At 35.2% G+C, this 12,717-nt stretch overlaps 2 protein-coding genes across 5 annotated transcripts; both read left to right on the top strand.

Moving 5' to 3' along the window:
• Nucleotides 1–1,238: 1,238 nt before the first annotated feature.
• On the top strand, nt 1,239–3,868 carry LOC110417335 (G-type lectin S-receptor-like serine/threonine-protein kinase LECRK1). Its single transcript, XM_021429630.1, has one exon. The coding sequence runs from the start codon at nt 1,288–1,290 to the stop codon at nt 3,694–3,696; it is 2,409 nt and encodes an 802-aa protein (XP_021285305.1). The 5' UTR covers nt 1,239–1,287; the 3' UTR covers nt 3,697–3,868.
• Nucleotides 3,869–4,506: 638 nt separating this feature from the next.
• On the top strand, nt 4,507–7,588 carry LOC110417340 (RNA-binding protein 2-like). 4 transcript variants are annotated; one of them, XM_021429638.2, is made up of 8 exons: nt 4,507–4,624; nt 4,736–4,859; nt 5,641–5,777; nt 5,872–6,160; nt 6,277–6,344; nt 6,482–6,563; nt 6,998–7,097; nt 7,188–7,588. In XM_021429638.2, the coding sequence occupies exons 2-8, from the start codon at nt 4,772–4,774 to the stop codon at nt 7,213–7,215; spliced, it is 792 nt and encodes a 263-aa protein (XP_021285313.1). In that variant the 5' UTR covers nt 4,507–4,624; nt 4,736–4,771; the 3' UTR covers nt 7,216–7,588. The 4 variants fall into 4 exon arrangements, with proteins under 4 accessions (XP_021285313.1, XP_021285315.1, XP_021285314.1 ...); XM_021429640.2 differs by adding an exon at nt 6,811–6,856 and having other exon boundaries at nt 4,556–4,859; nt 6,998–7,588; XM_021429639.2 differs by having other exon boundaries at nt 4,568–4,859; nt 6,283–6,344.
• Nucleotides 7,589–12,717: the final 5,129 nt, after the last annotated feature.

Genomic DNA, 12,717 nt, shown 5'->3' with positions numbered 1-12,717 from the left:
TTGATTTCATAAAAAAATTGAGATATTATAAATAAATAAATTAGAAGTATTTTATATTAATATAAATTTTAGAGTATACAAGAAGTTTTTTACTTAATTTGTGAATTAAATTGAATTTGAAATTTAGTTTTCAAATTAATATTTTGAATTTTATTTGCATCGTTGTCTTCAATATTAACTCTAAGATAAAAAATAACATTTTAAATTCAATCCTTTTACGGTAATGGAATCATTGTTGTACTCTTTGAGGTGTTTAATTAAATTCATCTATATACTAAGTCATCACAATCTAAAATTTGTCCTTTCGCTACTTCAAAAAAAAAAAATATATATATATATATATATTCTCCAAATTGAAACTTTTATTTAATTAATGTCATAGTTTATGGGTTTACTAAAATTATCTCAAGCGGTACTGTAAACGAAATATTGGATGAAATATTATATAATTATTAATTTTTATCCAAAAATCAACCAAAATAAATTAAAATGAGAAATTTTGACTCGATTTAAATGTATTGAACAAATTTAATATTGAGTTGTGGTCGAATCGGTTTTTACAGAATCTACTTCAACTGTTTCAAATAGGAGAATAGATAGCATCCCTTATTCTGTTTCTGTTAAGAAAAATATGTCCTCATCATCGGCCAGAGGTACCTCTGCGACAAAATCGATATTAGTATAAGTAATGATATAACAGATGCGCATGATATGATTTAACTTAAAGAGAAAACATTAATGAAAAGTAAGGCATTATACATACAGTAGTCAAATAAAAAAAATCATAAAAATAATGAAAACATTAGTTCAAAATTCATAAATACATCACCAATTTTAGTGAAAAAAAATACAAATTTAGTACGTTAATTAGTTCATACATAATTCACCAAAGAGACTATATTGTTAATAAAAGTACTGATTTGTGCAAATAAAACAAAGTTGAAAGAATAAAGAAAACATAAAACGTTAAAAATAAAAATAAAAAAGAATGTACTCTGCTTTTTTATTTTAGCTTTTGGGTTGGTACATTAAAAAAAATTCGTAAAAGAAAAGTAGTAGTGGTTTGGAACAGAAATAGTTCCCCTGACAAGGTACTCTCCTTGCCTGCATACTTTGACTCCCACTTATTTGGGCAATTAGAGTCAAAAGCAGTAGTCCTACCGTTATGTGACGGCGTGCGTTTTGTTGAAAATATGCTTTGCCGTCCTACAATTTTCATTCAAGGATTCTGACTTTGATCAACTTGGCAAGATGGAGTCTTCGTTCTAACTTCCCTTTCACGCCCTGATGCATTCATATTACAGGATGGTTTGCCTTTCGCCAGAAGGAGATACACAGGGATCTGAGAGTTTCTATCAACCAAATATGGCTTTTATGATTCTGTTTCTTCTTCTTCTTTGTCTAAGTTTTATACTTAACACAACAAATGCTCAACCAAGAAATTCCATCATCCGACCAGGTTCTTCTCTTTCACCCAATAACAATTCATATTGGCTATCAGAGTCTGGCCAGTTTGCCTTTGGTTTCTATCGATATGGCAACGGCTTCTCTGTGGGCATCTGGTTTGAAAAAATCCAGCAAAAAACAGTTGTATGGACAGCTAATCGAGATGACCCACCATTTTCTAGAGATGTCACATTGCTTTTGAGCACAGAAGGTAGGCTTATTGTGCAACCAAAGCAAGGCCAAGAGATCCTCATCGCGAGTGCTTCTCAATTAGCATCCTCAGCCTCCATGCTCGACTCTGGTAACTTCGTTCTCTTTAATTCAAGTTCAGCGATCATTTGGCAGACTTTTGACTTCCCGACAGACACCATTTTACCTGGAAAGCGTCTTTTGCCTGGTCAGAGTCTGGTTTCCGATGTATCAGAAACAAATCATACAAGGGGAAAGTTTCTTCTTGTGATGCAAACAGATGGGAACCTGGTGCAATACCCATTAGATTCAATAGAAAGGGAAGCTGCTTACTGGAATACAGAAACAGCTGGAGCTGGAGATAATGTGACCCTAAATCTGGATAGCAATGGGACGCTTTACCTGCTAAATGCTACCGCGTTGCTTGTGAAAAACATTACTGAAAAGGCTAGTGTCTCAGGTAAACCCATCTACCGTGCAACAATTGATGCAGACGGAATATTTCGATTGTATTCACATAGTTTCAACCCATTCGATAATTGGTCAATCCAATGGTCATCCTCAGAAAATAAATGTGATCCCAAAGGCTTCTGCGGGGTTAATAGTTACTGCACTCTGATGGATCGGGATCCTGTATGTCAATGTCCTCCTGGTTTCAATTTCATTGACCAGGGACAGAAGGACTTGGGATGCCACAAAAATTACAATGTAGATGCCTGCACCAGAAAGAGTGAGCAAATGTTTGATTTTTACGAACTGACCAGTGTAATCTGGGAAGACGATGCATATTCCAGTCTCTCATCTGTAGCAAAAGATGCTTGCAGAGAGGAATGTTTTAGAGATTGTAACTGTGAAGCTGCCGTTTATCAAATTGAAAATCAATCGTGCAAAAAGCTAAAGTTGCCGTTAAGATTTGGGGAAAGGGAATTAAGTGGTCAAGTAATAACTCTTCTAAAGATTGGTGCTGCCCTCGCAAGAGGAGGGGAAAGAAAGCAGAGAGAGCTGCGAGTGGACTTCCTGATCATTAGCATAGCGTTGGCGTGTTTGACACTTGCATTTACCGTTATAGTAGCGGTCGGTGTTCTTAAATATAGGTCTCGTGTTCGAGAATACAAGAGGGTTTTGAATGTTGGAAATAATGGAGTTGTTGAAGATGTTACTTTGAGATCATTTACATTTGACGAGCTCAAAGGTGCCAGTAATAATTTCGTGGATGAAATTGGGAAAGGAGCTTACGGGACAGTTTTCAGAGGGGTCATATCCAATGACAAGAGAATTGTAGCCATCAAGAGACTAGAAAAAGTGGTGGCTGAAGGAGAAAGGAATTTCAGGAATGAAATGAAAGCAATTGGGAAAACTCATCATAAGAATCTAGTGCAATTGCTCGGTTACTGCTACGATGGGACTAATAGACTACTAGTGTACGAGTACATGAGAAATGGTTCACTTGCAGATTTTCTCTTCAAATCCAACTTAAAGGTAAATTGGGAAGGAAGAATTGCAATCATATTGAACATAGCCAGAGGAATTTTCTACTTGCACGAAGAGTGTGAAACTCAGATCATCCACTGCGACATCAAGCCTGAAAATATCCTAATGGATGACAAAGGGTCCGCGAAAATTGCAGATTTTGGACTAGCCAAGCTATTGATGCCTAACCAAACAAAGACATATACTGGAATCAGAGGAACAAGGGGATATGTTGCTCCTGAGTGGCATCGGAACTTGCCTATAACCGTGAAAGCAGATGTATATAGCTTTGGAATAATGTTGTTTGAGATCATTTGTTGTCGAAGGAGTGTGGAGGCTGATGTTCCAGAAGACGAAGCAGTTCTTGCACACTGGGTGTATGACTGTTTCAAGGCTAATGAACTGGAGAAGCTGGTGCAAAATGAAGAAGTGGAAATGAGTAAGCTTGAGAGGATGGTCAAGGTGGGGCTATGGTGCACCCAAGATGAACCATCATCGCGACCATCAATGAAAAAGGTTATACTGATGCTGGAAGGGACAGTAAACATACCAGACCCTCCACTTCTTAGTTCCTTTGTTAGCTCCCCGTAGGCCATGCCAGACCTCCGTTGCGAGTGTTGAAATTGGTCAAAAATTGTTAGTTGTTAGCGTCGTTAACTAATTATTTCATCAGAATTTTCTGTCGGTGTTTTTCTGTATTTTATATCAATGACATGATTGCTGTCATATGTATATATCATGATATATGTTACGAGAAGTGAACTCTTACTTAACGAGTTGTGAATTATACCAAAATTCGGGATTTGCATCTCTTGTTTGAAATGTTCTAGATTTAAAGTGATGAATAATTTTTTGTTTTGTTTGAGCAAAGGGAAGAAAAAATGTCTAAGCAGAAACCGACTAAGCCTGTTAGGACTTCAACAAGGATGTCTACGGAAAAGACGGTAGCCACTCTTAAGCCAGCTAAAGAAAGCTCCTACGCCTAAGAGCTCCGACCAAGAGAGTAAAGTTGAACAGTGTCAAGTCACCAGCGACGTAGGGCCCGTCCAACAGAATAAAGGAAGAGAGAAAAAGGACATGTAGGGTAGTTTTGTAAATTTGAGAAAAACAATTTATATATCAAGGCATGAGCATTTTTAGTCTTTTAATAAAATCGGTTTAGGTATTAGGGTGGAGTATTAATTTTTAATATTAACGGATCAAAGAGTGAATTATGATCAAAATATAAAAGAGAAATGTATTTTATCTTAGAAATTTTCTTATTTTACATTTACAAACATCAAACGTCCATTTAAAATATTCACTTAGTCGACAAAAAAAAAAGGAATTACCTGTAAAATTAAGACGTGGCTATACAAGATTGGTCCATAGCAAAAGATTTATCAAGGTTAACGCACCGGAACACAAGTAGACACGTGACTTGCGAGTCGTGACTCACTTGTACGAGTCCAGAAACTCAGCGGCTGTCAGATTTGTGCTTTGTGCTTTGTGCTTAGAACCAAAAAAAACCCCGACGAACGTAAGCAAGGGAAAAAGAAAAGCAGATAGCCAGAGCTAGGGGTTTCTCAATTCCAGGCCTAGCTCTTTCTTTTTCTTTCAATTAATTCCTCTTATTTTCCTCTTGCAATAGGTAAATTTTTGTTACAGCTTTTGCTGAGGAGATTGAATGGCGGACGGTTACTGGAGTCGGCGACAGGCAACTCCTCCGATGTTGTCTTCCGGTGGGGTGCTTAAACGACCTCGTCATGATTACGGTACACTCTTTTCTTTGTCGATATAAATGTTGTTAGTTGCGTCTATCTTTGTTTATTTGGCATAGTATTTTGTTCAATTTTGTTTAGTTTTAGATGCTTTAATTAGTTTAGAAAAACTCGAAAATTGGCGATTGGATTGGTAGAGTTTTGTTTGAACTCTGTGTCCGACAAAAATTATTGCTTTGAAATTAGGGTTTTTTTTTTTTTTTGTTTAGTTAGATGTATATTTGGATAGCCACGCTTTAAAATGGAGACTTTTCTTAACAACGAAAACCAATGCCATGGAAAATTTTTAATGCTTTATTTCGAAATAATGGGTTCAATATTCAATATAGAATCTGAGTTTTAAGGTATCATTTGGTTGTCAGATAAGAAATCGATGATCATTGAGCACCACACCACTGTAATAGTATTGTAGAGCATCCTTAACCTGTTAAGGTTTTTTTTAACCTTTGTAAGCTTGCATTTCACTTCCTTTCCGTTGTTTTGTTTCCCCTCTTTTCTTTTCTCATTTAAATGGACATTTGTTGCACAAATTTCTTTGTTCATATTCAATTACTGTAATTATTGAAATTGCCTGTGCATAGTTTTTAGTTGGAAAGAGTTGCCATTTTCATCTTAGCTAGCTGCCCATCACTTTCCGGAACATTATTTTTGTCTTTCCATTTTGTTTGTAATGAATTTAAGAAATATGATCGTTTCATGTCTGCATCTATTGTAAAAGTTATTAGTTGCTTTAAAAAATGATTATCAACTAAGTCTTATATTTTCAACTTCACAGATGCCCCACCTTCTGGGCTGCATGCAGCTCATGAGATGCATAACTATTTAGCAAGAGATGATGATCGAGGTGGACATCTGTCTCTGAAGGACACAAAAACAATTGGATCGGCATATGATCGCTATCTTCAGAGCACGGTACCATCTTGAACCTTTACCCATGCTTCTTTATCCCCCGCCATGCATCTCCCTTTTTTTGTCTTCTAAAGCACTCATCAAATTGCTTTTGAAGCAACTTTCTTCTTTTACTTCTGGAGAAGCTAGTACATTTGGTGGGATGGGAAGGGCTGTTGGTGGCGCAATGTCTGCTCGTCCTGTTGCCGATCCTCCTTTGATGGGTCGTTCTGGATCTGCTGCTCTAGATCTGGCACCAAATGGTCGAAATGTTGGTTATAGTGGTCAACTTCTAGTGGATGGAATGACTAGGCCAGGCCAGGATACCATACCTCTACCTCCAGATGCTTCCAATACTCTATATGTTGAGGGACTTCCTCCAGACAGCACGAAGAGGGAAGTAGCCCGTATCCTATTTAGTGATGTTGTGCTTGATAAGATATGTTGGCATGTGCTTTTATGATGCCATACTTTAACTCAATTACATTGTTTCCTACTGATGGCTCAAATTCTTTGACCGAAGCTTTAGATATCTTTCGTCCTTTTGTGGGATATAAAGAAGTACGACTTGTGAGCAAAGAATCTCGACATGTAAGTGGACTAGGCATTTGCTAATACTTAATTTATCTCCTATAGCACAACTACCTTTGTTGTTTTGTTACACGTGTGAAATTGTCTTAAGTGGGTTGTTTTGCTGACTGCTGAAACATAATGCATCGGTTGTGCAGCGTGGTGGAGATCCTATTATCCTTTGTTTTGTTGATTTTTCGAATCCCGCCTGTGCAGCAACTGCAATGAGTGCCTTGCAAGGTGATCCATTCTTTCCATTGATTTTACATTTATTAATGGTAGTTTATAACTAGACAACGATACATGTTTTTTGTTTCAAAAACAATGATTGGAAACAATAATGAAAACTCAATACATGAGATTAATTTTGGTTACTTCTTCCTGCTTTGTGTTTTTCTCTTATTTTTTTTTGTTGCTGGTTCTTGTGTGTTTGTGTGTCCTTAAAGATTTTGCCATGCATGGGTGATGAGGAAGTGATATTATGCAGGCAGAAAATATGTATGCTAGATTTTCCTCCGAAAGGAATGCTATCAGTGAGTACATGCAATTACAAATACAAGTTTGAACCCTGATATGCCATACTTTGAGCCCATCATTCATTGGCTGATATGTGCATCTGAGTTGATGCTTTACTCAACTTCCTAAGTAAGTGGACTTTATTGTTGGTTATGCAGGTTATAAAATGGATGAACATGATCCTGATTCTAACTACTTGAGGCTGCAGTTTTCTCGGTACCCAGGCCCTAGGTCAAGTTCTGGAGCTCGTGGAAGGAGGTGAATGTCACATTCTGGAGACAACTACGCTGTCTTCATATCCATGTTTAAGCCAATTCTTATGGCTCACATCTTTTCTATATATGGCAGGGTTTTGAGGAGTGGGCATTTTAATTAAATAGGATGTTAAAAACCTGCAATTTAAATTGCTTGATCCCACTAACTATTAGCACTAGAGATGCACAAAAGTTTAGGAGAGTGAATATCAAGCAATCCTTGAATTGCTTGCACATTTCATGAAGCTGTGTTGTACAATAACTTCTAGATGAAAGAGCTCCTTTTTGTGGTAGAGTCATGGTAGTACTTGCATTTAATGTTTCAAATATGGGAATTACCATTTTTGCACTTTTAAAGCTTGGATATTGATTAGTCTAGGCCAGAGCTATTCTGTCTTATATTCAGCTGATTATATGGCTGTATGCCATGTTCATCACCATATATGGCTTGGTGTAGCTAATGGATTTGTATGAGTAATGTTTATTATTGTGGAAGTTAATTCTTTTCTTTGGAGTTGATTATTTGCATTGTGATAATAGATGCTTTGCTATGTTGAGTTTGTGAAGCTACTCAGCTTTACAGGCTTCTGGTGTTATTTAGATAACCTCCCATCTTAATATGGTTTTTTTAGCCACAATGATGAATTTTGCCTGTCGATGTAATTTCACCAGTTTGGTCAATGTGGTTGGTATGATGTGCAGCTGATATGAATTCAGTATGATTGTCTATGCTCACTGTTAAGGCACCAGGGAAGATGATGGGACTAATGTTGTATGTAATGTAACTAGCAAATCAACACCCTTAATAATATTTTTAGGGTCATTAAGAAAAAGCAATGCATCTATGCAAACTGTGTTCATCAAATCCCTGATTGCATCTTGTGAAGCAGCATTGGCTTGCCTCCAGATGGTAAATTGGTGGGAAACATGGTTTGGCAATAGCATCCTAGTTTCTCTGTACAAGGTTATCATCCTTATTCAGAAATGTGCTGCCTATTTATTTGTGCAAATCGCTGGTCCAATCAATTGCTGAAAAAGCCAATTGTTCTATTCTATCTAAGCCTCTTACCCGGTAACTTATACATAAAGCAATGGGGGTCCAAAATTTTCTGAAGACTCAACCTTTGGCCCATCACAGTTGATGTAGGACCACGGAAAATGAAATTACTAATTTTTAGGTATTGATGAGTCCTTTTCTGTCTAGGAGAGAGAAAACTAGAAAGATGTAACCTTCAATTTTCATCTTCTTTAATTTCGAATTTTTCCTAATAACCATTAAATCGAGTTAAAGATGTTGCACGACTTGTATAATAGAGCTCATAAGTTAGTTAATTAACCAAATCTTTATTTAGTTTTTTGAGTTTGCTTAGCACCTTGATCGGAGAGACAGGGGTCGACAACGCAGTAATAGGCCAGTAGGCCCATATGACAAACTATAATCAAATTTGTTTTCCCTATCTCCTAAAGCAAAAGCCCATGTGGGACAGCAAAGATTAAATTGCTTGCGAGTACAATCTTTTATGGACTTTGGAAGCTAGTGAGTGAAAGGAGGAGAAAGAGAAAAAAGATGAAAGGTATTAAGTCCAGATTAATCTGCTTGTCCCATTCACTGTGATATTATTACATCAACTTTTTCATCCTTTGCATGGCATCTTCAATGGAATATACCTGTCATCCTTCTTACATTACCCCACGTGGATATTTAAATCGATTGATGGGAAATTCTCAGTTGTACACTTGTACTAGTTTCCAAAATCAAAACTGATTAAAAATTCTACCCCAAAACTAGACAGTGTGAGCGAAACTGTGAAACAATCAGTTAGATCGATCAATCACGTTTGGTTGCTGAGAAAATGCGAACAAAACATGCCCTGCCACCCAATCACGCTAATGATCACAAGCAAAAAACCAAAAAAAGGAAACTCCCCTAGGCTCTCTCTCGGCATATATAGCTTTAGGAAAATTGTTGGACACCTGTCAGATAAAATGACCCATGTAGGGTATCAATTAAACAAAAAAAAAAACAAAGAAAGAGTTCTCACTGTTTTGAACGTATTCTTTCGCCGCTTGCTAGAGCCAAAGGGTTGAAACTAGCAGATCAATTTTGAGTTCAGATTCCTAGCTAGGAATGAACAATATTCAACGTCATGACAGCCGTCCAATTTCTTGATCAGCAATATTAGATAAATTCGATTGATGGTAACAGCATAACTAGTCAAAATTCCGTGTTGCATCATATCCTCATTCCTGTGTCGGTGACGGTTTTTTTTTATTTTTATATAGCAATTGAATGCGCAGCATTAAATTTGCAAGAGGTTAATTTAATAAAGTAGAAGTTAGTAGACATGGGTAGTTTGACAAGCAAAGGATTTCGGTATTAGATTAATGTTTTTCCTGAGACTGGGGTGATGAAGTTAGATGACATTGACCATAGCTTGCTTTGTAATTGATTCTTTTCTTTATTGAAATTTATTGTGATTGTAATTGTAATTTTTATTTATAAAATACAATTTAATTTTAAAAAAAAAGGGGTCTTTTATGCTTGTGCGTGTGCATACATATAGATGACTTGTTACTTCGAGAATGAAAGGAAACAGGGTTGCTGTTCTTCGTCTGAAAAGAAGGAACAAAAACATGGGCGGCTATTGTCTCATCTCTGTTTTTTTTTCCTTTCTTTCTTTTTACTGCTCATTTGAAGAAAAGAGCCAAGTCGCTGTTAATGATAAAATCAAGATATGACTCCTTTTTATTGTGAATAAAGCTTTGGGTGCGGGGGTGGGGGAGGGAATCAATGGCAAAGCTATAGCAGCACTGTTTCTCTCTTTTCCTTCACTCTTCCCAGCTTTCTCCTTGCTTTTTTATTATTGGTAGTATCTTTTAGTTACATGCCAAGATTGACAACTAAGGAATAATGAATATGAAAATCAATAGGAAGTTGCGTTGTCTCTTTCTTTCTGATCTCTTTCAAATTATTTGTAGCTTTTAAATAACAGGCCAAGGTTGACACCTCCAAAGATAATCAGAAGTAGATCTAAAACTGACGCAAAGCGTAGACTATTTTAGAGACACCGATGATTGGATCGTGGATTAATGCAAAATAAATAGATTTTACCAGTTGAGCATTGTTTGATTGGCAAAAGAGGACTTGGGATTAAAATTAGATATTAGAATGCTAATCATTGAATTAAAAGTGATTAATTAGCTCATGGTTCACCAGATGCATTGCATCGTTTTTGGAAATGAGAATTTACCAAACCAAAAGAAAACTAACAAAATGATAACTTATTTAATTTTGCAGTTGAAATTTCCATATCTATCTTCAATTCATGTTTTGCCAAATCCAAAATGTCAAGAATATATATCTTGGAAAAGGTCAAAATACTTTAACAGTCTCTATACTTATATATTTTCTTCATTTTAATCTCTCAAACTCAAAATCGTAACAATTTTAATTTTTTAATTTTGAGAACTTTTTCAATTTAATCTCTTTAATATTTTCTTTCTTATTTGTTACTTAACTAAGCTCTTTGTTTTGTCTTTATAGATGTTTCTTTCTAGCTACCTTTATTACCTGTCACATTCATCAGAAAACTAAACCTAGAACCAGGGTTTAGTCTTTTATATTTTTTTTTAAGTTAGTAAGGTAATTAATTAGGATGAGTTAGTCCAAATTAAGAAAAATGTACATTGACTGAATCTAAAGCCCCTCCCGCAAGTCATTATAATTATTACTACATTGAAAATAAGGAGATTAGTTATGACTATCATAATCGAAACAAGACAAGCCTACGTTGTCTAAACATTAATTTATGAGACATTTTGGAATATACGGACAAATATCACAAGTTATAATTAGTCCAGCATTTAGAACAATTTTTCTTCACAGGTGGCACCCCATATTCTCCACACCTTTAGCGTAAACCATTTGATAAAATGACATTTGTTATGTAATGCTAACCACTCTACATCTGTCCAATTCGATTTTGAATTGTCTACTTTGGCTAGCTTTCGTCTCTAACCAACTAACTCTCCCTCCATGCCATCTTTAGTTTGACGGTTCAAAAGAATAACTCCTTGTTAGGTGAAGTTAATATTATTAATAGAAAGAAAGTACAAATACAATCTCACATACAACATGACTTGATCTGGTTTATTAGGTAAAAGTTAGGGTTAGCTGCATGAGAATTGACAATGATTTGTAAAAGTAAGTTTCTCTAGCTGTTTCTAGAGAAAGGAAAAGAAAAGAGAGGATAGAAGCAGTCGAACATAGATAAAACAAGTCTTATTCTTCACCTACTCTTCATCCGTACTCAAGTGATAAGGAAAGTGCAACTCTTGGTGAATTGTGAAGCTCAAGCTTCATCCTATCTAGCTAGGTGGCTCTAAGACCTTTCCTTCCATGGCTTTTTTTTTTTTTTAACAATTTAATACCATTGCCGTCGTAATTACCACTCCATATAAGTCAAGTTATCTGAAATTATCGATCTAATTAAAAATAATATCACTAATAATTTTTCTCAAATTATCGATCTGATTAAAAACATATCATTTAACTTATGAATTGTACTGTTCATTAACAATACATGATGTCTTCCCCATCTTCCTAGATGAATTACAAACTTCCAAAGCAACTTTAATAGCTATTAATTTTACAAAATAATTATTTTTGTCAGTTACAGAATGGTATGCATGGCAAAATTCCTAGTATAAAATGCATAATAATTTACAATTAAATTTTACAGGTATAGTTTTAATTTAAAATGCACTTTTCACTGATGCTTGCTTAAGTTTTATTTTGTATACTAAAACAAAATTAGTTTTTTAGTGATAAAAAAAAACCTTAAAAAGTCAATTTAAATCAAGTAATTATAAATTGAAGTGGTAGAGATTTAAGTAAAAGATTCGATCCATTATCACTTCTTGCTTTGAAAGCAGCACTCTGTTTTTTTCTTCAAGAGGAAAAACTTTATTGTTTTTTTATGAAAATGATTGCTACTTTTTCTTTTTCTTATCTTGTCTTATGAAAATCACTACTTAATCTTCGAATCATGATTGAATTTGATAGAGGCTAATCATTAATCGTGTATTAGCTATTGCGTACACATCAGTAGCTGGTCTTTTTCAAGCAATTAATGTATAAGCAAATAAATTAATCTAATCTGAACTTATATTAGAGATTCTAATTAAGTTGTGGTTAGATAGAACTGGGGAAGGGTTTCCTCTGCCGGTGATTAAATTAATCAAATGGTAACTAATTAAGCATATGTTATATAAACGTGATTTGTGTTGCTTTCATACTTAAAAGTTTGTACATATATATGTTCTAGTTGGATTAATGGTATAATAGCTTAATTGGAACAAAAATAAGATAAAATTATTTAAATTATCTTCATTAATACCATAATTAACTGTAGATGCTGAATTGATATTAACAAAATTGGACTTTATTCGTTATTCGCCCACAGGAAACAAAATTTTAGGAAACGACAAAGTGGAGACTGGAGAATGCAGAGCAAAGGAGAGTGTAGCGGCCTGGTCCCGTAGCCAAAATATCATGGAAGTTAGGCAGCCACACAATGTTTTCAAAGCAATTTTATCCATAGAAAAAAAAGAAAGGGGAATAA

Source organism: Theobroma umbraticum, unplaced genomic scaffold (assembly GCF_002168275.2).
Source record: "Theobroma umbraticum cultivar Fairchild unplaced genomic scaffold, ASM216827v3 scaffold_51.0, whole genome shotgun sequence".
In the NCBI taxonomy this organism is placed as follows: domain Eukaryota; kingdom Viridiplantae; phylum Streptophyta; class Magnoliopsida; order Malvales; family Malvaceae; genus Theobroma; species Theobroma umbraticum.
Note: the sequence above shows the minus strand (reverse complement) of the source record. Positions and strands in the feature narration are given on the sequence as shown.